We start from the raw sequence: 25,244 nt of genomic DNA on the forward strand, positions 1-25,244 counted from the left end.
AACTTGCAGAAAAACAACAGATAGCAGGGAATTTTTCCCCATAAGAATTGATGAAATTAGGGGGATGCGTTCCAACACCAGATAGATGTCTTTGAATAAGCTAACGGCCTTCTCCTGTATGAGACCAAGGCTGATTGGGGTCTTATTTTTGTTGCGGTCCTCCAGCCAGGTGGAGAGCCTCCTCTCCACTTTTTTTTCTTTTTTTTTTTCTTTTTTGTATACAAGATCGAGGCTCGTGAAAGAGCTAACATTAATCACACAAAAAGACAAACCGACACACAAAACACAAAAAACAAGGGGAGCGGCAGACAAGATGGGGAGAGAGGGGGAAGGACACAAACACAACATTTGAGAGCAGGGACATCGGGAGGACTTGGGGGGAGGTGGGAGAGGAATAAAACATATGAACACTGCAAGGACTCTGGGGTGAATTACCGGGGGTAGAAAAGATCAAGGTTTTCGATGGGGGAAGATAAGAGATAGTGGTGAACAGCTGTTTTAAAGACCTGGAGGGAGGAGTGGGATTGAAGGGAGTGGGGGAGTTTGTTCCAGAGGCGGGAGAAAAGGGGAATGAAAGAGTGAAGGTGAGCAGAGAGCCTAGACTTTGGCAGTTTAACCATAAGAGGGTTGCAGGCAGATCTTGTGCGACCTGAAGGAATATTGGGGGGACAGAGCACAGAGAGAGCTGGGGGAGCAAGGCCGGAGAGGAGTCGGTAGAAGACAGAAAGACCACCAACCTGCCTGCCGTGAGTGAGTGAAAGGCCCTCGGAGTTGACTTCATCGCAGGAGATTCCAATGATTCTGAAAGCTTTGGCCTCAACAGCGTGAAGCCGAGCAAGGTGTGAGGCAGGAGCACCAGCCCAGAGGGGGGAACAGTATTCCATTGAGCTGCGGATGAAAGCCTTGTATGTGGTGAGGAGCTCAGGTGTGCCAAGGAAGGACTTCCCACGACGGAGGATGCCCAGTCGGCGACTGGCTTTGGAGGCCAGCTTGGAAATGTGGTTTTCCCAAGAAAGATCATGGCAGATAGTGAGACCCAAAAGCTTGAGCGACAGAACTTCTTGGAGAGGATTGTTGAGAAAGTAGATGGGAGGGTTTTCCAGTCGGTCCTTTCGGAGAGACATTGTAAGAGTGTGAGATTTGTCAGGATTGAAAGACATGTTCCACTTGTTTGACCAGTCTGTGATTTTGTCCAGGTCTGCAGAGAGTGAGGAGGCTGCAGACTGCCGATCTGAGGGATGAGGAATGGAGCGGCAGATAGTGGAGTCATCAGCAAAGAGATAGAGAGGATTTTCCAGAGAGTCAGAGAGATCATTGATGAAGACCAGAAATAGCACAGGGCCCAGAACACTACCTTGGGGAACTCCAGCCAGAACAGGGAGGGAAGATGAGAGAAATCCATTCAGGGCCACACGTTGCCTATGACCAGAGAGGAAATCCGCAAGCCATGAGTGGAGATTTCCCTGAATACCATAGGAGGTGAGTTTGGTGAGCAGAGCTGGGTGCCAGACCGTATCGAAGGCACGTGATATGTCAAGTGAGACAGCTCTGATTTCCTGTTTGGCATTGAGGAGCTCCATCCATTGTTGAGACAGCAGAAGCAACATGTCCAGAGTAGAATGACCTGGTTTGAATCCAAATTGATGATCAGAGATCAAGCCATTGGAGAAGAGGAAGGATTTGATATCCGAAGCAATGATGGATTCCATGACTTTGCTGATAATTGGGAGCAGGCTGATTGGTCTGTAGTTGCAAGGATCTGTTTTTGCACCTTTTTTGTGTAAAGCAGTAATGTTTGCTGATTTCCAAGATGCTGGCAGATGACCTTGAGCAAAAGAGAGGGTGAAAAGAACAGAGGGAGGGTGAGATAGAGCGGCAGAGCAGGATTTTAGGACCCGAGGGCTGATGCCATCTGGTCCAGTTGCAGTTGCAGAGTCGAGGTTTGATAAAAACTTCTCCACCTTGTCAGGAGAGAAGGACACAGAGTCCAGGAGCAGTTGGGTTCGACTGGGAAAGGTGGGAACAGAGAGAGATGGGTTTGGGACACAAGATTTTGAGGCAACACACAGAGTTGAGGCATTCGGCTTTGTCACGTGCGGTGTCAACTGTGTAGCCATTTGAGGTAAGGGAGGGGATGGAGGGGGAACAAACACCAGAAACGGATTTGACCAGACGCCACCAGGATTTGGAGGAAGGAGACAGGTTTGAGAGTTCAATCTTGAGTGTGGAGAGATAGTGCTTCCTGGCACTCCTGAGGGTAGAAACACACTTGTTTCGAGCTTGGTGGAAGGAACTGAGATTGCCTTCAGTTAGATTTGCCTTCCAAGAGGCAAAGGCAAGTTGTTGCAGGGCAACTGCCTCACCACAAGATTCAGTGTACCATGGACGGGAGGAAGGGTAAGACAACTGAAGACGAGATGGGATAAATCTGTGCATGAGAGAGAGCAGTTTGCTTTGGAAGAATTCCCAGGAAGAATTGATGTCAGAGGCATTAGAGATGGGAGACCAGTCCAGTTGATTGATGGCTGCTTGCAGACCCTGCCAGTCGGCCTGAGTGAAATGCCAGACTCGTCGGCGCTGAGGAGGCTCTCTGAGAATGGCCAGTGAGATGTCCACTTTAACAAGCACATGATCAGAAGAACCGATTGGAGCAGAAGAAGAGCAGCAGACATTTGCAGAGAAGTTAGTCATAACCAAGTCCAGAAGAGAAGATACTTCATTGACTGAGATCCGGGTCGGGAAATTGACAGATTGTGTCAGTCCCAATGAGTCGCAGAAGTCCTTTGTTGAGGTGCCATGGCTGGTGAGAGATGAACCCACACCCAGCCAGCTGGCATGATGACAGTTGAAGTCGCCACATATGAGGAAGAGAGAGTTTGGATGAGTTGATAGAAGTTGGTCCATGTTGTCCGACAGAGAAATGTAAATGGAGTCATCACTGTTTGGAGGACGGTACAGAACACATATGAACAAAAGGTGGGAGCGGAGAGGAAGCCGTAGCCAGAGGTACTCCTGTGGGTGGGGTGGAGAGAGGGCAGTGCAGGGAGAGTGAGGAAGAGAGTTTTTGATAAAGATAGCCACCCCACCACCAGGACGAGGCTCAGGTCTATCGTACCGGAGGAGGGAGTAACCAGGAAGATATATTAAGGAATCAGAGACATCTTGAAGGAGGAAAGTTTCTGTTAAGCAGATCAAGTCTGGATTTTCAGAAGCAACCTGAATGGAGAGATCAATCAGGTTTGAGCGAAGGCCCCGGATGTTTGAGGTCCATACCGTTAGTGAGGAGAGAGGTGGAGCACCGGGTGCAGGCCAGGGGAGGGGAGGGGTAGGGTCAGATGCAGGGTGAGAGGGGGATGTAGGAAGAGCAGTTGATAGTGGGTCAGAGATTACAGAAGAGTTACAAGAAAGGGAAGGATGAGGAGGACGAAAAGTTTGATGGTGATGGAATGAGGCACAGTGAGAGTTTGTTTGAGGGGGGGGGGGGGGCAGAGGAAAGTAGAAGGTTGGGGGAGGTGGAGGTGGAGGTATGACATAGAAGGGAGACGAAGTGGGGAGGAGGCAGCTTTGAGAAGGAGGTGGGAGGAGGGAGAATTTGGGAGGGATGGTTGGGGGGGAGATTTGAAGGGGAGGGGCAAGGGGGGAGTTTAGAAACTGGATGATTCATGAAAGATGAACATGTATAACAAATTGGGTTTGTTGTGATTTTCAAGTTAGCGATTCGTTTAAGAACGATGGAGGAGGGATGGAATGAATGAGAATTTAGAGCATGGAGTGATTTGGAATCATAAGAGATTTAATATTTTTTTGAAATGGAATGAGTTGAAGAGGAAATTGAAAGGAGCCTTTTAAATAAGAAGAAAAACAGCGTGTTGTAATAAACCACTGAATAAAACACTGAAGGGGATAGTTGAAACATATTTAAACAGAACTGTGAAGAACAATCTTATATTCACAAAAATACCAATGGGGAGAGGAAGCCAAGAGCGACAACCACGAGTCACTTGAACAGGGCAAAAGGTGGAAGGCAAGGGGAAAATGGGGGCGGGGCGAGACAGCGCACGTGGGCAGAGGCAAAAGCACACGAGGAGAAAGGGAAATAAAAGTTTTTTTGGTTTGTTTTTTTGTTTGTTTTTTTTTGGGGGGGGGGGTGTGGGGGTTACAACGTTAGACAAATAGTAGATGTTTGGTGGAGCTTGGTGGAGAAGGGGAAATCAAAAAAGCTAGCAAAACAGCGAAGGAAGGAACAACCTTCGACGGGGGAAGCCTGAGGCTGCAATGCCTTGCTCGCGACGCGGCAAACAAACGATAAATTTATGAAAGATAAACACCGAGAAACTTCCAAGGTGCACACTATAAGTTCACACACCGAACGATAAATACAGTTTCGACAAAATACAATTGTGAACAGACTTAACTTTGAAAAACGTGGAGACCGTGTGGACCGTCGAAAACCCCTGCCACCGTCTCCAAGATCTCCTCACCGAGATCTCCTCACCACTTTTTTCTCTTCCCTCGCTTTGTTGACAAGTTATCTTTATACAAGAGTGCTGAGGTATTTCCTGGCCTTCAAGATCTCGTCAGCATACTTTAAGATAGGTTGAACAGCTGTCAGCGACAAACCAGGATGGCAAGCGATTATAGGCTGGTGCTTCACCATTCTTATTTTGTTTCATGTCTAATTTCACATCCAGTCACACTACTCCATTGCTACTTATGTGCAGGTTCACCCTTTTGTTTTCCACTCATTGTTCAACGGTTACTGTGGTATAGTACACAAAGATAAAGTATGTAGCAGCGTTAAGCCCGACATTGCACAGTCTGAGAAGGAGAGGTTGCATTGTGAGTTGGAATGCGGTGAAGCTGGTACGTAAATCATATGGGGTGGGCCGCCTGGTAACTGGTTTGATGTGTGTTTGGATGGACGTTAGTGCATTTGGACGGATGGACATTTATCCAACAGACGTTAGTGCAGGGAATTGTTGGTCGTTTTGGACGTACAATGAAAATGCTCCAAAGTAACTTATGGACGTACGTATATGCAAAACAACAGATAACAATACCTCCTTCCCATGATCTTTATCTTTGTTTGTCCAATTTGGAATCGGCATTCCCCCACTTTGTCTCTCTCCTCCTTCCACATCATCCCTCCTCACCCCATTTCCTCAAATCTTCATGTCTCTCCTCCCACCACCCCCTCGGTCCCCCCACTTTCTGCATCCCTCACCTTCTGCATCCCTCATCACCCCACCCTCTAAATGCTCCACCTCGCCCCACTGCCTCAAAGCTTTTCTCTCACCCTACCTCCTCAATCCACTCTCTCAATGCTTCCCCTCACCCTGTCCCCGCAAAGCCTCCACCCCAATCCATAGCTGTGTGGATCTCAAACATCTGAGGTCACCGTTCCAACTTGACAGATCTCAATCCGTACTGCTGCTGATAAACTGGACATAATCTGTTTAACAAAATCCTTCCTCCCACAGGATGTCCCCGAGTCCTTAATGTCTCTCTCTGGCTATTGTCTCCTCCGGTTTGATAGGCCTGATCCCCGTCCCGGCAGCGGAGTTGTATTTACATCCAAGAACTCAATATGTCGCTGCTCTTGTACTTATCACACACTTCCCAACCCCCAGCAAGTACTTTTGGCTGCGACTTCACCTCTGCTCCCACCTTTTGTTTGTTTGTTTTGTATTGTCCTCTAAATGATGACGACTCTATCTACATCTTCATCACCATGCAAATAGGCTTCAGGTTGGTACCTCTCTCTCCAGCCATCCCGCTTCAGCAAAGGACTTCTGTGACTCCATGGGACTGAATCAATCTGTGTTCTTTCCGACCTGGATTTCTCCCAATGGCAAATCCTCCAATCTGTACTTGGTGATGACAAATTTCTCTGCAAATGTCTCCTGCTCTTTCTCTGCTTCAGTTGGTCATATGATTATATGCTGGTGATAGTCAACATCCATCTGGCTATTCTCAGAGAGCTGCTTCCCCTGATATTAACTTGGTCTGGAAATTCTTTCACAGACCTTCTCTCTCTGTCTCTCTACAATTTGGATTAGAAACAAATTAGATTAGAAACAAATTAGATTTGAAACAAAACAAATTAGAGCGGTCAATGGCGCGCCCACGCTTCCCACCTAAAGCAAAGTTGAAAGAAGGCAAAAAGTTCCAGGAATGACCTGATATCAAATTTTGAGTAAAAAACAATTTCTGTTTTGCCCCCTATGACTCCAAGTTCCCACCCGCTGTGGCATGAACTGAGGGTCAAAATCCAAAAACTTGTTGCATATTTCATGATTTCCCCAATGTTGATTGCATTTTCAGAGTTTCATTTAAAATGTTGGTATTCGACCTTTTGACCTCACCTTTGGAGTGAGGGGAAGAGGAGGAGGAAATGATTCTGCTCTCGCACATTATTGCCATGTGGTGATCATAATTACTAAGTTTGGTGAATTTCTGCACAACCCTTTAGGACAGCGTTTCTCAACCGGGGGCCCGTGGCCCCCTAATTTTCAACCTTACTGTATTACCGTTACAAAAGTAATTAATTCGTATTTGCAATTTTTTTCTCAGATGTCGAAGGCTCGAAAATGGAATGACAGCTATGTCAAGTTTGGATTCACGAATGTCAGTCGAGATGGCGTGGACTGCGCGCAATGTCTGCACTGCTCGGTCGTGATGTCAAATGCGTCACTACGTCCTTCCAAACTTTCAAACCATCGCGACAAGATGCATCCCGGAAGGAAGGAAGATAATATCGACGCTCTGTCTGCGAAACGATCACGATATGACCGTGAAGCGACACTTCCCAAATTTGGATTCCGGCCAGAAGAAAAACCTGCTCTTCAATCCAGCTACGAAGTGGCATACCGAATTGCGAAGTGCAAGAAGCCGCACACTATTGCTGAGGACCTTATCAAGCCATGTACAGAGAAAATGGTGGAATTGATGATCGGACCAGAGGCGAAAAAGAAGATCCAGCAAGTTTCGCTCTCTAATGACACGATCCGACGACGGATTGACGACATGGCTGCTGATGTGTGCCGTCAAGTTTGCTCCGAAATCAAACAAAGCACGCTCCAGGCTAGCCTTCAATTAGACGAGTCTACCACCACCGCCCTGGAGAGCCAGTTGATCGCCTTCGCTCGCTACGAGAGAAAGGGAAAGATGAAGGAAGAGTTCTTGTTCTGCAATACCCTACCAACCACAACGACAGCGGCAGATATCAAAGCTATTGTGGACTCTTTTTTTGAAGCTAACGGACTCGGTTGGCAGAATTTCGAGCACATTTGTACTGATGGTGCCCCAGCGATGGTCGGCGTCAGAGGAGGGTTCGTCACGCTTGTGAAGAACGAATGGCCCCATGTGACGTCCTCCCACTGTTCGCTACACCGATACGCTCTTGCGTCAAAGACTCTTCCGCCTCGTTTGCTGGAAGTCATGGACGTCGCGGTCAAAGTGATCAACTTCATTCGTGCGAAGGCCAAAAATCATCGGCTCTTCCAACTACTGGCCAACGAAATGGGAGCGGAACATGTTGGACTTCTGTTCCACACCAAAGTCCGTTGGCTATCGAGGGGGAAATGCCTCTCTCGGCTGTATGAACTCCGGGTTGAGGTGGAAATCTTCCTGCGAGACAACGAAAACAACCTCCATGTCCACTTCGACAATGAAGAGTTCGTCATGATGCTCGCCTACCTGGCCGATATATTCGGCCAACTCAACGAAATGAACCAGTCCTTGCAAGGCCGTGATGTGACAGTCAGTGACGTTCAAGACAAGCTTGCCGGACTGTCTGCTAGAATGGAAGTCTGGCAGGCACGAATCAAGGCCGGGTCCACTGCCTCGTTTCCTTTCTTGGACGAGCACCTGCAGACGCAGAGGATTGAGCTTCCCGTCGGCATCAAAGATTGCATCACTAGACATCTCGACAATCTCTCCGCTGAGTTCAAATCGTATTTCGACGATGCACCGTTGGATTTCCGTGGCACAAAGACCCGTTCAACGCCAAAATTGAACCTACTGAAGACGAAGCAGAGGAGCTGGCAGAGTTGAAGGTTTCAAAAGCAATGAAGCTGGTCTTCAGTAACAAAGAAGACCTCTCCACCTTCTGGTTGTCTGTTCAGGATGCGTATCCACTACTCAGCAAGAAGGCATCCGGAATGCTCATTCAATTCGCCACAACATATCTTTGCGAATCTGGATTTTCTGACCTTGCGACCATTAAAACGAAGTCCAGAAACCGTCTTGACGTTGGGAACGATATTCGCCTTGCTGTGTCCAAGACGGAGCCGGACATAAGAGGCCTCGTCAGACAAGCCCAACAGCAAGTGTCTCATTGATTGTATTGCTTAGAAAAATGTTTACTTTGATTTATCTTTTAAGACTGAGTAAATAAATTTCATAAAACGAAATCTGCATCTTTTATTGAAGGGCAGGGGGCCACGAATGTTAAGCGACTCGGTAGGGGGGCCATGGGCCATCAAAGGTTGAGAAACGCTGCTTTAGGAGGAGATAGCGTGACGGACTGAAACATGGAGCCGATTACAATGTACCCCTGCTTATTTTCCAAAAGTATGGGGATGAAAAAATGGGTAGGTCCAAAACTATCAGAGCTTGAGATGCACGATCAAAATGAATAGAATGAGCACGAAATAATACACAAGAGTTGAGCAATAAATATGAAGAACAATAAATCAACACAAACAGAACGTAAAATCTACGGCAACACAGACCAATCTGGAACGATTGCTTAGCTTTTTGGAGACTGATCTCTCGGAGGACCAAAATAAGCAACCACAACCAGGAAACGGAAAGGTCTTGCATGAGCCAAGCCTTTGTCCACAAACTAATTTCAGGATATAACATCTTGAATAATACAGATAGTATTCTTAGCCTCACAAATAACTTCAATGCAGGATGAGGCCATTAAAGCCTGGTGTTGGCTTAGCGGTTAGGGTGCTGGCTTGGGATCCTATGATCCTGGGTTTGAATCCCAGTCGGTCGCTGAATTAACACCAGGGGGGTTGACTCAGCCTGTCATCCTTCCGAGGTCGGCAAATTGAGTACCAGCTCACTGGTAATTCCCTGTGTGTCGCAAGAGGTGACCAACAGAGTTGGCGGCAGGAAGGGCATCCGGCCATAAAACATTGCCTCAAACAAGGAACCATGATTGTCATGGGGCCCGCAAGGCTAACCCCCGCTCTAGCGGGGAAAATGGCCTTAAAACGATCATTCAATTATTCATTCACCACGTCATTTAAAAACGCCTCACCACCACATAATTCAAAATACCTCAAAAGGGGACCATGGTGCCCGAAAAAGGCCAACCCTTGCTCTGCGGGGAAAAATGGCTTCTAAAGGTGCTTCTAAAGGTGCTTCTAAAGGTGGTTCTATAGGTGGTTCAGGATGAGGCCATTAGGCCCATCAATGCCTGGGCTGGTGTTGCCAACCTATGATTGTCTATGCTTTATCCGTTTAAATTTAAAGGCTGAGCGTCAAGCAAGGAAGCAGCACATCTCATTTTTAGGTGTTTTGGTATAACCCAGCTGGGATTCGATCCACCGACCTTCCAGACTGCTCTAACCATTGCTCCACCGAGTCTGGTCGTCATTGTAATTCGTATGCAGCACAAGGCTGTGGCCTGTGGAGTAGCATCATTGGCTGGGGACTTGGCTGTGCACCTGATGCGATGCCCTCTTCTGGTTAGAACAGGAATTTGGCCATGTTGCAGTCGCTTCTCGCTTCATGTTGCAGCTCGCTGACTCTTCGCGAAGGACACTATGGGATCTTTAGTTTGCCCAGTTTAACGTCCCATGGACGTGTCTCACGCACGGATGATTCACCGTCGTGCTTGTGAAGCACCGGGTTGCCAGTTTATAGCTGGCTCGGGATTCAAACCCAGGCTGGACAGCTTAGTGGCGAGTGTGCATTCCTATCGGGCCTAGGCCATCCTGTCAGCCCACCAAATCTGGTTAAACATCACATTATCATGACCTGATACAGCCAACGTTATCACAATACAAAAACTTTTGCAACACCTAACTCTGCTTCTCTCTAATGGTACTCACAATATCAAGTCGCCAGAATGTGTTCCATTCGGATTGATGAGATTCCCTGTACATCGTCATGATCTTTAAGGAATCTTCAATGTCTTTCATTGCATGCAATTGCAGTTTTGGAATAACTTGGTTCAAGTTACTCCTATGACTTGATTTAAATGGTAATTTTGTAGCACAATGCAAAGACTCGGCAGACAAAGATGAGGTCTCTCTGCCAAAAAATTTTTTGTCCATTTTGTATCGCATCAAAAATTTGTTCGCATTCGTCAGAGAGGACTGTGGAGAGATTGTGTGTGCGCATGGTGGGGTTCTTTGTGCTTTTTTGTACATACTTCTTCATACACTTAGAATAACGGAAGTTGACGACATGTTACCTTGAGATGGGGTACTGGTTATTTCCAAGTGAAATAAATGCAAAAAAAAACTTCCTTCCACATCTGCTTTTAATTTAAGACAAAAAAGGCAGTTGGAGGAAAGCAACTCGTACACTACGATATTTCCTTATCAGAAAAGTTTTCTTGAGACTAGAAAACCATTGTGTCAGAAAAACCTCTCATGGTTTTCCTGAAACAAGAAGTTTTCTTAATTTAAGAAACATTTTCTAACTAAGAAAGTTGTTTTTGGCCGTGAACCTGCAGGTGCTGTGCAAGTTGCTGGTTACCAACGAATTGTTAAATAAAATATGTCGACAATTTTTGACGGGTAAAAGTTTGGCTGTCGTTCCAAAGGGTTTAATGAATATTGTAATTGATAAAACGAGGGCATGCCCGTACTATATATATATCTAAAAGTATATCCCCCCCCCCCTCTATTTACATGCAATGGTTTGGTCCAAAGCTAACGGCTTGCGAGTACGGTGACAATCCCCCCCCTCTATTTACATGAAATGGTTTGGTCCAAAGCTAACGGCTAGCGGAGTTTGGTAAAGAAATCGCCATAGCGTGCACAAATGCGCAGGAAAGCGAAAGAATCGCAAATTAGTTTTAATTAGTTTTAAAACATAGTTTAACGCCAACATAGCGGCAACATAGTTTGCCAACGTGAAATAAATGAATACGCTCTCAAATGTGCCAAAAAAAAAAAAAAACGCTACCCGTACGCTCTACCCCGCCCGTACGCCCGTAAACAAAAAAAACAACGCTCTTCGCTTCCGCCCTTCGCTCTGACTGAATTGGGAGAAATAATGCGCATAAGAAATCGAGAAATTATTATTTTCTCCGGAAGAAATCGAATTACGTACCGTAATGGCGCACGCGCTGGGCTCAGCATCAGCTCGCTCTCACATCGGCCACGCCTACGCAATAACGCGTTCTGTGATTGGATGCCGGAAGTGCAGTCCTCACTGTCCGGAAGGTCGTATATCGCAGTTACGATGAATCGCAAATTAGTTTTTATTAGTTTTAAAACATAGTTTAACGGCAACATAGTTTGCAAACGTGAAATAAATGAATACGCTCTCAAATGTGCCATCCGAGGCAGAGTGTGTCCGCCACGTTCGGCACACGCGATAGCTCGCTGCTCTCTGATTGGTTGAATCGTTTTTTGGACATAGCTCGGTAAGTAATTGTCCGATTAATATGAAACCTTGAAAAGGCACATCCTCGGGTCCCCAGCAATATACCTGGCAAGTTTCAAGTATATCGGACCGGTAGTTGTCGAGAAACAGCGGTCACAGACATACAAACAAACAAACAAACGTACAAACAAACATACACACAGAGATTAGTGGAATTATAGATAGATAAGAATTACCATTTCCATAACGAGGTAAAAGAACTGGTGATGGGACAAGCTTTTTGAAAAATATACATCTGGATACTTTACTTTTCCAGCACAGGACACAGAGGTTGTATGTGGAGCAGATACCTGTCGATGAAACATTCGTAGGCGACGCACTCTTTTGCGGTGGACACAAATAGACCATGTGATACATGAGAGTCGAAACTTTGTCTAAATCTCACTTAAAGTCTAAATATCCTTTGCATACATGGATATTTGCAAGTTCGTGATGATTTGAACCATTTTTTTTTCTGTCTGTGTTCATTTTCAAATCCAAGCGTTTGTATTGTACATTCCGTGAAGTTGCATATAAAGACGATCTTCCTTCACATTCGACTTTGTACAATAAATGCATGTCCTATATAGGGCAACAGATGCAAAGCAGAAGTTCTTTGTGGTTAAAAAAAAGAAGAAGAAGATCTGTTGGGGTATATTTTTGTCCCCCGTCGCACCGTGGAGCGAAAGGGGCACTATGGCTTTCCCCTCCGTCCGTGTGTCCGTCCATCCGTCCGTGCGGGCGTACGTGCGTAAGCGAAGGACCGCATTCGAATTTGGTGTGTGGGTGCAACCCACGTCAAAATCCAACATGGCCGCCACCATGTATGTCTGATGCCATGTATGTCTGAACCTTGTGAGCGAATATCTTGAAAAATAAGCGAAGTACCAACTTCTAATCTGGTGTGTGGGTGTATCTAGGCAAAAGGAAGAACGCTATTGGAAATTGGGTCGCCACGTCAAAGTCCAAGATGGCCGCCGCCATGTATGTCTGAACCTTGTGAGCGGAATATCTTGAAAAATAAACGAACTACTAACGTCTAATCAGGTGTGTGTGTGTGTATCTAGGCATAAGGAAGAACGCTATTGAAAATTGGGTCGCCACGTTAAAATCCAAGATGGCCGCCTCCATGTATGTCTGAACCTTGTCAGCGAAATATCATATCATGGCATGTTTTCTGCGTCTTCCACTTTGTCAACTCACATCACTTCACCGACGGGGGACCGAGGCGTAACGCTTGTTTTGAATTTCATTTTTCCTTCTTGTCCTCAAATAAAAGCTTTGTTTTTATCTGCTGAACATCTGATAATTATGAAACAATCAAAAGTCAAAGAAGCAAATTGTCACATTTTGTATAAAGTGAATCTATTTGGGAAAGAATAAATAGCCTTGTGTATGAATAAACATCCTGGAAACGAATTAATACACAACCAATATATTTTTTAACAATGGCCTTCCTTCTCAATTCTACTTCTTTAATAAATGCACACTACGATTCCAAATTCTGAAATTTCAAAAATCATCTGAGTGCGAATTGCAACAACCCCCCAACAATCCCTTTGTGGAGAAAGTCAATGTTGCAGATAAAGTGAGCACGTGTTGAACTGCATTGAGATACCTGCACATGTTTATTCACTTTTAATTTGATTTCTGATGGCCGAGAGATGGTCATACTGGGCTCCAAGCTGTCGAGCCTGGGTGTATTTTATTTTATTTTTTAGCTCACCTGGAATGTTGTTCCAGGAAGCTTATGCGAAGGCCATAAACACTTGCAACTTATTCTCTGAAACCACTGATGGGATTGTGACCAAACTTGGCACAAATGATACTTGATATGTTGCAACACAAGTTTGTTCACGGCATTGAAAAAAAATCGGGATATAAGGGGGTCTGCCAGGGTCAAAGTGGATCCAGTTTGACCCCCCAAAATTGGAATTTGCTTTTTCCTCTGAAACTACACACACTATTTTGATGAACTTGACGAAAACCTTTATCACCCGTGATGTACCAAAGTTTGTTCACGGCATTTAAAAAAAAACCCAGGCCTTGAGGACGTCTACTGGGGGGGAGGGGGTTGCCACCCCCCACCCCCTACCCCCCCAAAAATATATATTTGCTTTCTTCTCAGAAACTACACAATATTCCGATGAAACGTGACCACAATGGTCCATTCATCATTGGTGATGCAGCAACGTTTGGTCCCGGCATTTAACAAATTGGGGTATATGGGGGAGGGGGTTGCCCTCCAAAATATGTATTTGCTCTCTTCTCAGAAACTACACACACAATTTCGGTCAAACTTGACCACAACTTTCAACACCCACGATGTACCAAAGTTTGTTCACGCCATTAAAACAAAATCGAACCCTAATGTCATCTATGGGGGGGGGGGGGGGGGTGTTGCCCCCCAAAATAGCTATTTACTTTCTGCTCAGAAACTACACATGCAATTCTGATGAAATTTGAGGTTGCCTTCAGGTGGATTTGCCTTCCAGGAAGTGAAGGCAAGTTGTTTCAGGGCAACCCCCTCACCACAAGCTTCAGTGTATCAGTGGGCAGGAGGAAGGGTATGACAACCGAAGACGAGATGGGATAAATCTGTGCTTGAGAGAGAGCAGTTTGCTTTGGAAGAATTCCCAGGATGAGTTGATGTCAGAGGCGGTAGAGATGGGAGACCAGTCCAGATGATTGATGGCTGCTTGAAGACCGTGCCAGTCGGCCTGAGTGAAATGCCAGACTCGTCGGCGCTGAGGAGGCTCTCTGAGAATGGCCAGAGAGATATCCACTTTAACAACGAAATGATCAGAAGAACCGATTGGAGCAGAAGAAGAGCAGCAGACATTTGCAGGGAAGTTAGTCATAACCAAGTCTCGAAGAGAAGATGCTCCGTTGACTGAGATCCGGGTGGGGAAATTGACAGATTGTGTCAGTCCCAGTAAGTCGCAGAAGTCCTTTGCTGAGGTTCCATGGCTGGTGAGAGAGGTACCCACACCCAACCAGGTGCCATGATGCCAGTAGAAATCGCCCCAACCCAGCTATAAACGTTCATCTTGGTGTTTCACAGTCGGGTGTGCCATCCATTGATGTTAAATTGGCATCTTGTCTGGGAGTGGCTGGTGGATGTTAAAGATCCCATGTCCTTCGCAAAGAGGAGGCGAGCTATCGCCGGCACCCTGAACAAATTACAAATTTCAGCCAATGATTTTACCCCACAGCCTTGTGCTACATTCAAAATCAGATTTATGATTCGCCATCGGTTTTTAAATTGGCAATTCAATGTATAGTAAGGGAAACATATGAAAATCTGTTAACTAAATTGTTACCAAAAAATTTCTTCACCAATATGTTTGTAAAGGTGTGTAATAACATGTGTTAAAATGTTGAAGGTCAACTCCCGTGGGAAACCCAGAAAAAAAGCTGTTGAATTCGGGTACCGAAAAATTATTTTCGAGAATTTTTATTTTTTTAAATCGGCCCTTAAGTAACTTATGAGGGGTCAAATAAGGGTTTTTCATGATTCTGAGTTGATTGTTAACATTTATATTTCACCACAGACACTCCTTTGTGGAAAAATAATTTCTAAATAAATCTCATTTTCTACTTTGCAGGACATGGAGTCTAGCAATATGGATGAAGACGTTACTCCACCTGTGCTCAATTGCTTCATCTGTGCACGCTCGGATACACCAGCTGAAAGGCTCATACAGGCAACTCCAAAGGATACTCAACTTTATTGAAACAAGCAGAAACTGTCGAAAATGTTACTGTTGTGGAACGTATGAAGGAGGCTCAAAAGGAAGGAAAACTGAGGTACCACCAGAAGTGTAAAAATGATCTGTACAACAACTTTGTTGCAACCACCAAGAAGTCAGCTCAAGCATCAAAGGCAGAGAAAGAGTCATCAAAGTTGAAGAGAAGACGCACTACTTGTGAGTTCAGTTCATCAACTGGCTGCAGTTCTAGAAGATCACAGTCAGTTGACCTCATGTATAAGGATGTATGCATTCTTTGCAACCAACCAGCCCAGCTCCACAAAAATAATCCAGCACAAGCTAGAAAGAAATACAGAGTGCCAGATAATTTGACTGCAGATACACTGAAGGCAAGCTTGCTGAAGACAGCACGGAGTCGCGGGGATGACTGGGGCACTGAAGTCACTGGACGCCTGGAAGGGATCAACGACTTGGTAGCAGAAGAAACACTGTACCATTTGCGATGCAAACTTATGTTTGCGAGAGGTGACAGTTTGTCCAAGACTGATGAGGAAGGAAAAAGGAAGAGAGGACAGAGGAGTATTGATGAGGAGCGAGAGGCAGTTTTTATTGAATTCTGCGAATGGTTAGACTCAGAATTAGAGCATGGGGTAATGAACATGGACCAAGTCCATGAAAAGCTGCAGGAGTTTGATCAGTCACCAGAGAAGAGCCTTTCTTATTCAAAGCATTGGCTAAAGATAAAACTTCTAGAGAAATACGAAGACACCTTGTATTTCACAACACAGGAAAGAAGGGCAGATGTACTCTGTCTCAAAGATGGCACCGACAATATTCTGCGAGCGCATCATGCTAATCTTGACCATGGAGATGAGAAGACTCAGATCATAAAGACGGCACTCAAGTTCATATCCAATGATATTGCCTTGATTGATTTAGGTCCAAAGTCATACCCCACCACACACAGTATGACTGACATCGATAGTCAGCTGACACTTGTTCCTGCAAGCCTTCAGATGTTCTTGAGACCGATTGTCAAGACAGACGAAAGAGTTGCCGTTTGGGGGCAGAACCTGTACCTACCTGCAGACCCGGCACTGGATCCTTCTACAGAGCATGTCTCTGAACCCCAGTGACTATGGATGGACAATAGGTGTGCATGGGTATGAGCCAGTTCCAACACTGGACCCCACGGCTCCTGAGGAGCTATTGCAGTTCACGAGCTGTAATTGTCATGGAGATTGCAGCAACCGGCGATGCAGCTGCGAGAAGAATGGGGTCACGTGCATCTCGGCCTGTGGAGTCTGTAATGGCATTACATGCAGAAACTGCAGTCATGATGTTGTTGAGTCTGAAGAAGACATAGACAATGACTGTTGAAACTTCTGACATTGTGAATGAGAAATAACTCTTGAGTATTATATATGTATGTGAAATAAAAGCGACTTTGTGTGTAAATGTAAAAGTGAAAATATAAATGTTAACAATCAACTCAGAATCATGAAAAACCCTTATTTGACCCCTCATAAGTTACTTAAGGGCCGATTAAAAAAAATAAAAATTCTCGAAAATAATTTTTCGGTACCCGAATTCAACAGCTTTTTTTCTGGGTTTCCCACGGGAGTTGAACTTCAACATTTTAACACATGTTATTACACACCTTTACAAACATATTGGTGAAGAAATTTTTTGGTAACAATTTAGTTAACAGATTTGTGAAATATCTCATAAAATGCCCTTACTAGTAATATGGACATTACATAATCGTTTTAGTTCACCTGAGACTTCGTTTGGGGGAGTTTATGGGATGAGGCAGCTTACTTGCAACAACTTATCCGAAACTGCTAATCGGATTGTGACCAGACTTGGTTAAAATGATATTTGGTATGTTACAACTCAAGTTTGTTTACGGCATTAAAAAAAATCGGGGTCTACTGAGGGTCAGAGTGGGTCCAGGTTTGACTCTCAAAATAGGTATTTGCTTTATTTTCAGAAACTACACACACGATGCTGATGAAACTTGAGCACAACCTTCATCAACCGTGATGTACCAAAGTTTGTCCACGACTTTAAAAAAAAATTGTCGTAATACCGCTGGGCGCTCACCTGGTAGAATAAAGCAGTATGCTGCAGGGACTAAAGGTTTTTTTTTTGTTTTTTTTGGATACAAGATCGAGGCTCGTGTAAGAGCTAACATCAATCACAAAAAAACAACAACAAACGGACACACAAAACATACAAAAGAGGGGGCGGGAGATAAGATGGGGAGAGAGGGAAGCACACAAGTACAACAGCAGAGAACAGGGACATCGGGAGATCTGTGGGAGGGAGAGGGCTTGGGGGGGAGGAGGCATGGGAAGGCGGTGAGTGGGGAAGTATAAAACATGGACACTCCTGGAACTTCCAGGAAAGAAGTCGGTATTTCCAAAAAAAAGTGTATTTGGGGTGAATTAGTGGGGGTAGAAAGATCAAGGTTTTGGATGGGGGAAGATAAGAGATGGTGGTGAACAGCTGTTTTAAAGACCTGGAGGGAGGAGTGGGATTGAAGAGAGTGAGGGAGTTTGTTCCAGAGGCGGGAGAAAAGAGGCGTGAAGGTGAGCAGAGAGTGTTGATTTTGGCAGTTTCACCAGAAGAGGGTTGCTGGCAGATCTTGTGCGACCTGTAGGAATATTTGGGGGACAGAGCACAGAAAGAGCTGGGGGAGCAAGGCCGGAGAGGAGTCTGTAGAAGATGGAAAGACCACAAAGACAGAAAACACCCGAAAGACCCTTAAAGGGGAACCCATACGCAATTTATTTGTCTGAAAAACCATTGGCAGTCATTAATCACGGTCTAATTTTAAGGGAATTTTTTTATTTATTCCCCAATCACAAAGTGCTGAAAAAACCCGAGACTCGATTTTCGAGCTTGCCAGTGACGTCACATTGTGAACTCAACGTTATCCCCCCGACGACGGCACATGGAGAAACGGCGCATTGCGAGCTCGGATTCCAAAACGGGATGGTGGGGGGTGGGGGGCGGGGAGGGTGATGGGTATTGTTAGCTAGGGTGCCGGTTGATCGGAGATTGTGAGGGGATGGTGAAGGGTGGGGGGCGGGGGGGGGTGATGGGTATTGTTAGCTAGGGTGCCGGTTGATCAGGGATTGTGAGGGGATGGTGAAGGGTGGGGGTCGGGGGGGGGGTGATGGGTATTGTTAGCTCGGGTGCCGGTTGATCGGACATTGTGAGGGGATGGTGAAGGGTGGGGGGCGGGGGGGTGGGGGGGGTGATGGCTATTGTGAGCTAGGGTGCCGGTTGATCGGGAATTGTGAGGGGATGGTGAAGGGTGGGGGGCGGGGGGGGGGTGATGGGTATTGTTAGCTCGGGTGCCGGTTGATCGGAGATTGTGAGGGGATGGTGAAGGGTTGGGGGTGGGGGGGGTTGGGGTGATGGGTATTGTTAGCTTGGGTGCCGGTTGATCGGGGATTGTGAGGGGATGGTGAAGGGTGGGGGGCGGGGGGGGGGGGTGATGGGTATAGTTAGCTCGGGGTGCCGGTTGATCGGAGATTGTGAGGGGATGGTGAAGGGTGGGGGGCGGGGGGGTTGGGGTGATGGGTATTGTTAGCTTGGGTGCCGGTTGATCGGGGATTGTGAGGGGATGGTGAAAGGTGGGGGGCGGGGGGGGGGTGATGGGTATTGTTAACTAGGGTGCCGGTTGATAGGTGATTGTGAGGGGATGGTGAAGGGTGGGTGGGGGGGGGGTGATGGGTATTGTTAGCTTGGGTGCCGGTTGATCGGGGATTGTGAGGGGATGGTGAAGGGTGGGGGGGGGGGGGGGTGATGGGTATTGTTAGCTCGGGTGCCGGTTGATAGGGGATTGTGAGGGGTGGGGGGGGGGTGATGGGTATTGTTAGCGAGGGTGCCGGTTGATAGGGGATTGTCAAGGGTGGGGGGGGGTGGGGGGTGATGGGTATTGTTAGCTTGGGTGCCGGTTGATAGGGGATGGTGAAGGGTGGGGGGGGGGGTGATGGGTATTGTTAGCTCGGGTGCCGGTTGATAGGGGATGGTGAAGGGTGGGGGGCGGGGGGGGGGGTGATGGGTATTGTTATTTGGGGTGCCGGTTGATAGGGGATTGTGAGGGGATGTTGAAGGGTGGGGGGCGGGGGGGGGGGTGATGGGTATTGTTAGCCAGGGTGCCGGTTGATCGGGGATTGTGAGGGGATGGTGAAGGGTGGGGGGCGGGGGGGGGGTGATGGGTATTGTTGGCTAGGGTGCCGGTTGATAGGGGATTGTGAGGGGATGGTGAAGGGTGGGGGGGGGGGGGTGATGGGTATTGTTAGCTCGGGTGCCGGTTGATAGGGGATGGTGAAGGGTGGGGGTGGGGGGGGGGGTGATGGGTATTGTTATTTGGGGTGCCGGTTGATAGGGGATTGAGAGGGGATGGTGAAGGGTGGGGGGCGGTGGGGGGGTGATGGGTATTGTTAGTTAGGGTGCCCGTTGATCGGGGATTGTGAGGGGATGGTGAAGGGTGTGGGGGGGGGGGGGGGGTGATGGGTATTGTTAGCTTGGGTGCCGGTTGATCGGGGATTGTGAGGGGATGGTGAAGGGTGGGGTCGGGGGGGGGGGTGATGGGTATTGTTAGCTAGGGTGCCGGTTGATCGGGGATTGTGAGGGGATGGTGAAGGGTGGGGGGGGGGGGGGGGGGTGGGGGGGTGATGGGTATTGTTAGCTAGGCTGCCGGTTGATAGGGGATGGTGAGGGGTGGGGGGGGGGGGTGGGGTGATGGGTATTGTTAGCTCGGGTGCCGGTTGATCAGGGATGGTGAAGGGTGGGGGGGGGGGGGCGGGGGGGGGTGATGGGTATTGTTAGCTCGGGTGCCGGTTGATCGGGGATTGTGAGGGGATGGTGAAGGGTGGGGGGGGGGGGGTGATGGGTATTGCTACCTCGGGTGCCGATTGACAGGGGATTGTGAGGGGATGGTGAAGGGTGGGGGGCGGGGGGGGGGGTTTGGGGTGATGGGTATTGTTAGCTCGGGTGCCGATTGATAGGATATTGTGAGGGGATGGTGAAGGGTGGGGGTGTTGGGTGTTGTTATTTGGGGTGCCGGTTGATAGGGGATTGTGAGGGGATGGTGAAGGGTGGGGGGGGGGGGGGTGATGGGTATTGTTAGCTTGGGTGCCGGTTGATAGGGGATTTTGAGGGGATGGTGAAGGGTGGGGGGGGGGGGGGTGATGGGTATTGCTAGCTAGGGTGCCGGTTGATAGGGGATGGTGAGGAGTGGGGGGGGGGGGGGGGTTTGGGGTGATGGGTATTGTTAGCTCAGGTGCCGATTGATAGGATATTGTGAGGGGATGGTGAAGGGTGGGGGGGGGGGGGGGGGGTTTGGGGGGGTTGGTGTGATGGGTATTGTTAGCGAGGGTGCCGGTTGAAAGGGGATGGTGAAGGGTGGGGTGCGGGGGGAGTGATGGGTATTGCTATTTGGGGTGCCGGTTGATAGGGGATTGTGAGGGGATGGTGAAGGGTGGGGGGTGGGGGTGGGGTGATGGGTATTGTTAGCTAGGGTGCCCGTTGATCGGGGATTGTGAGGGGATGGTGACGGGTGTGGGGGGGGGGGGTGATGGGTATTGTTAGCTTGGGTGCCGGTTGATCGGGGATTGTGAGGGGATGGTGAGGGGTGGGGGCAGGGGGGGGGTGATGGGTATTGTTAGCTAGGGTGCCCGTTGATAGGGGATTGTGAGGGGATGGTGAAGGGTGGGGGGCGGGGGGGGGGGGGGTGATGGGTATTGTTAGTTGGGGTGCCGGTTGATAGGGGATTGTGAGGGGATGGTGAAGGGTGGGGGGGGGGGGGGGGGAGGGTGATGGGTATTGTTAGCTTGGGTGCCGGTTGATAGGGTATGGTGAAGGGTGGGGGGTGGGGGGGGGGGGTGATGGGTATTGTTAGCTAGGGTGCCGGTTGATAGGGGATGGTGAGGGGTGGGGGGGGGGTGATGGGTATGCTGGTTGATCGGGGATGGTGAAGGGTGGGGGGGCGGGGGGGTGATGGGTATTGTTAGCTAGGGTGCCGGTTGATCGGGGATTGTGAGGGGATGGTGAAGGGTGGGGGGGGGGGGGGTGATGAGTATTGCTACCTCGGGTGCCGGTTGACAGGGGATTGTGAGGGGATGGTGAAGGGTGGGGGGCGGGGGGGGTTTGGGGTGATGGGTATTGTTAGCTCGGGTGCCGATTGATAGGATATTGTGAGGGGATGGTGAAGGGTGGGGTGATGGGTATTGTTATTTGGGGTGCCGGTTGATAGGGGATTGTGAGGGGATGGTGAAGGGTGGGGGGGGGGGGGGTGATGGGTATTGTTAGCTTGTGTGCCGGTTGATAGGGGATTTTGAGGGGATGGTGAAGGGGGGGGGGGGGGGGTGATGGGTATTGTTAGCTAGGGTGCCGGTTGATAGGGGATTGTGAAGGGTGGGGGGGGGGGGGTTTGGGGTGATGGGTATTGTTAGCTCGGGTGCCGATTGATAGGATATTGTGAGGGGATGGTGAAGGGGGGGGGGGGGGGTTTGGGGGCGTGGTGTGATGGGTATTGTTAGCGAGGGTGCCGGTTGATAGGGGATGGTGAGGGGTACTGGGGGGGGGGGGGGGGGGTTGATGGGTATTGTTAGCTAGGGTGCCGGTTGACAGGGGATGGTGAAGGGTGGGGGGGGGGGGTGGTTTGGGGTCATGCGTTTTGTTAGCTTGGGTGGTGGTTTTTTTTTTTTGAGATGCCTCAAAAACAAAAGACACCTACGCTTAACAGAAATCAGCGAGAGCAATATTACCAAAGGAAATCAGCAAGAAATCCAAGTCAAAACAGTTATGTCAGCAGAAAATATCCGATGGCAGAAAAATGTTGATCGCTTGGAGCAAGACCGCCCGTCGGGCGGGCACTCCACGAGTCATCGCAACACTGGCTCTGAACCAACTGAGGACGTCTCTTTGTGGTGGTCGTACCCGTACGTCCCCCAACTTCAAGAGATTTTTGCCTTTTATAGATATATATGAATTTCTGAATATTTTCTCAAGCCACAATGTTTTCCTGTGCAGTCAGTCCTCCAATTTATAATGTATCTCTCGACGAAGGACGAATACACCCTAAGCTTGTTTGTTGTTCCTCCTTTTTATTTTTTTCTATTTCGCCTGTGATATGTAAATTATATTTTCTTTTTTGTCAAAAAGGTAACTTCGTTAATCCGTATGCCTCGTATTGTACTGCAAAGTCACGGAAATTAAATTTAACGATAATAAACGAATTGAATAAATGTTTATTTTTTTTATTTTTTTTTACTTCCGCGGTGAAAGGACGTCATCAATGCGCATGCGCATCGAAAGCCTGAGGCCTTTGGTATTGTTTTTTTGGGGTGAGTTAAAGAAAAGAAATAGAAAGAAAAACAGTTTAATGATGTGATTTGCAAATGTGAAGTAACAATGGGATCAGGTGTGGGATCTTTGAGCGGTAGTTTGTGGGAGAAGAAGGAAACATCTGAGTTCGTGGATCTTGGATTTGGAGAACAGAAAGGGAACGCGTCAAGAGACAAGACTCAAGTGTCCGTGGTAAAGGTTTAAGGTTATTAAACTCAATTAATTTGCTTTTGGTTTTCATAAATGTGCACACGCAATGTTAGGTGGAAGAAGGTAAAGCCGACAACCTTTTCGGCAAAACACGAGCATTGATGCGAGATTACTAATACTATTATTATGATATTATTTTACAACACATATTTCGATTGTGCGGTTGAGTCTCCTTTCCAATGGTGCAAATGGCACAAAACCTGGCGTATAAAAAGAGAAAGAACAGCGACGCAATACTTTCATATTCATTGATGATGGATGGGGATGGATAGAAATAATGAAAATATATATTACATGATCGATGCAACGGACAATCTTGGCGTGTGTCCCGCAGGATAACATCCTGGGAGTGGCAATGATGCAGGGGTGTGTGGGAGTGGTAATGATGCAGGGGTGTGTGGGAGTGGCAATGATGCAGGTGTGTGGGAGTGGCAATGATGCAGGGGGTGTGTGGGAGTGGTAATGCAGGGGTGTGGGAGTGGTAATGATGCAGGGGTGTGTGGGAGTGGTAATGATGCAGGGGTGTGTGGGAGTGGTAATGATGCAGGGGTGCGTGGGATTGGTAATGATGCTGGGGTGCTTGGGAGTGGTAATGCTGCAGGGGTGTGGGGGAGTGGTCATGATGCTGGGTGTGTGGGAGTGGTAATGATGCAGGGGTGTGTGGAGTGGTAATGATGCAGGGGTGTGTAGGAGTGGTAATGATGCAGGGGTGTGTGGGAGTGGTAAATGATGCAGGGGTGTGTGGGAGTGGTAATGATGCTGGGGTGTATGGGAAGAGGAAGGAAATTTGAAAAAAGACAAGTCGGGAGACGACGATGGTTCATGAGCGAGCGGTATTCAATGACGAAGGACGGACTATAACCGAAACAGGACAGGCCAGGCCCGGAAATGTCAAAACGAAGGTTACTGACCTTGAAATGAGATAGAAAATAATGTATTGTTGCGGATCTCAAAAACGTCGGCTTTCCTCTTATCAAGGGGGGGGATTAATCCCCTTGTCCTTTTACGAGCCGACGCGATCCCGAAGCTATCACGTTGCTTCCGGTCGGTGTTAAATAGAGTTGTTGGTCGAATTTAGTCCTATTACCTAAGTACTAACACTGACCGTGAAGCAAGGAGATAACTCTGCCCGAACCACGGCGTTAGTGGACACGCCGAGCGTAGCGAGCCGCGATTGGGGCCGTTAACAGGTACTAGACCCGATTCTAAGCGGTTGTAATCGTGCCACGCTTACCCAATGGAGAAAAGACTAGGACGATCGAATTAGGAAGAAACCAGGAAGAACAAGGTAATTTATTAACAATTTGTACACGAATAAGAAGAGGAAGGAAAAGAAAGAATGTACAGGGAAGAGGAAGAAACAGATACACAGGGCAGCCTTAATAACAGTCTTAACTTATTCCCTGGACACGGTCCCGTTCACTCTCAGACTCACTCCCGGGGTCACTCACACGGGGTTTGAAGATGGTCGGGTTGAGGGTGCAAAGGTCCACAGCTCGTCCGGTCCCCGACTCGTACCGTGCAGATGGTGTGGTTCGGCAGGCAGCTCTTCCCGTGGCGTAGGCGCGATACGGACAATTATATAGCGGGGGATAGGTAAGCTGGCGATCAGGCGGCGTACGTAATATGTGTACCGGCGCCTTTACACGCGCTCCCGGTATTACTACAATCGATCCAAGCGCCCCTTCCCCAATGTCCTGCTGCACGCTGCAGTCCTCCGCAATGCGTTTCGCGCGCCCAGCCCTTTGTAAAATGCTTGCCACAGCGCGTCTCTCCCTCTCGTTACTACTCAAGCGAACCAAGCCTCAACTCCGATCAGGTCAAGCGCCTCTCTCTCCCCGCTCATAACTTGTTCACAATGATCACAGTTGCGTCCGTCCTCACAACTCAGGTACAATGTTCAAGCCCTCTCTCCCCTCATAACTCGAGTTCATAACTTGTTACACGAACCAACTCTGTTCAGTCCTCCCCTCATAACTGAGGTGGGGGCCTCGCGCAAGGGGTTATATTGCCACGCCCAGCGAACCCTCTTGAATGTCCAGCCACACGCTGTCAGGCGATGTCACCTCAGCCCTGATTGGCTGGTGACGGCTTACCGGTTCCGCCTTGATGGCTGCTTGACGTGGCCGCACCTCCACCCTTGCGCTCCGCCCCCTTTTCGGGCCTTACCTCATGGCCTTTGGGCTAGTTTGAGCGGAAGCCCAACGAGGTCGCGACGGCTGCTGGCATCCTAAAGGGCGAGGGCGATGTAAAGACTGGCTAGCGCTTAATGGCATCGATGGAAGGGAGGCTGCCAAAAATGAACGAACGGGGCCTACTCTTATTTGTTTTACACAA

General features: G+C 48.1%; 2 protein-coding genes across 3 annotated transcripts in view; both read left to right on the forward strand.

Moving 5' to 3' along the window:
* The first annotated feature begins 6,573 nt into the window (after positions 1 to 6,573).
* LOC137437250 (protein FAM200C-like) lies at positions 6,574 to 8,055 on the forward strand. The gene has a single exon (XM_068131615.2). The coding sequence runs from the start codon at positions 6,574 to 6,576 to the stop codon at positions 8,053 to 8,055; it is 1,482 nt and encodes a 493-aa protein (XP_067987716.2).
* A 14,566-nt stretch (positions 8,056 to 22,621) lies between these two features.
* Positions 22,622 to 25,244, forward strand: part of LOC137437944 (uncharacterized) — a 102,016-nt gene continuing 99,393 nt past the window's right edge. Inside the window, exon 1 of one of the 2 annotated variants that reach the window (XM_068132723.2) lies at positions 22,622 to 22,696. The gene's annotated coding sequence lies outside the window, so the exon portion shown is untranslated. Of the gene's footprint in view, positions 22,890 to 25,244 lie in introns of both variants that reach the window. The other variant, XM_068132722.2, reaches the window with a different exon arrangement.

The sequence above is a fragment of the Myxine glutinosa genome, chromosome 12 (assembly GCF_964187855.1).
Source record: "Myxine glutinosa chromosome 12, kmMyxGlut1.1, whole genome shotgun sequence".
In the NCBI taxonomy this organism is placed as follows: domain Eukaryota; kingdom Metazoa; phylum Chordata; class Myxini; order Myxiniformes; family Myxinidae; genus Myxine; species Myxine glutinosa.

Coding starts and splice junctions, on each gene's coding strand:
- LOC137437250 (XM_068131615.2), top strand. CDS start 6,574: ATGTCGAAGGCTCGAAAATGGAATGACAGCTATGTCAAGTTTGGATTC.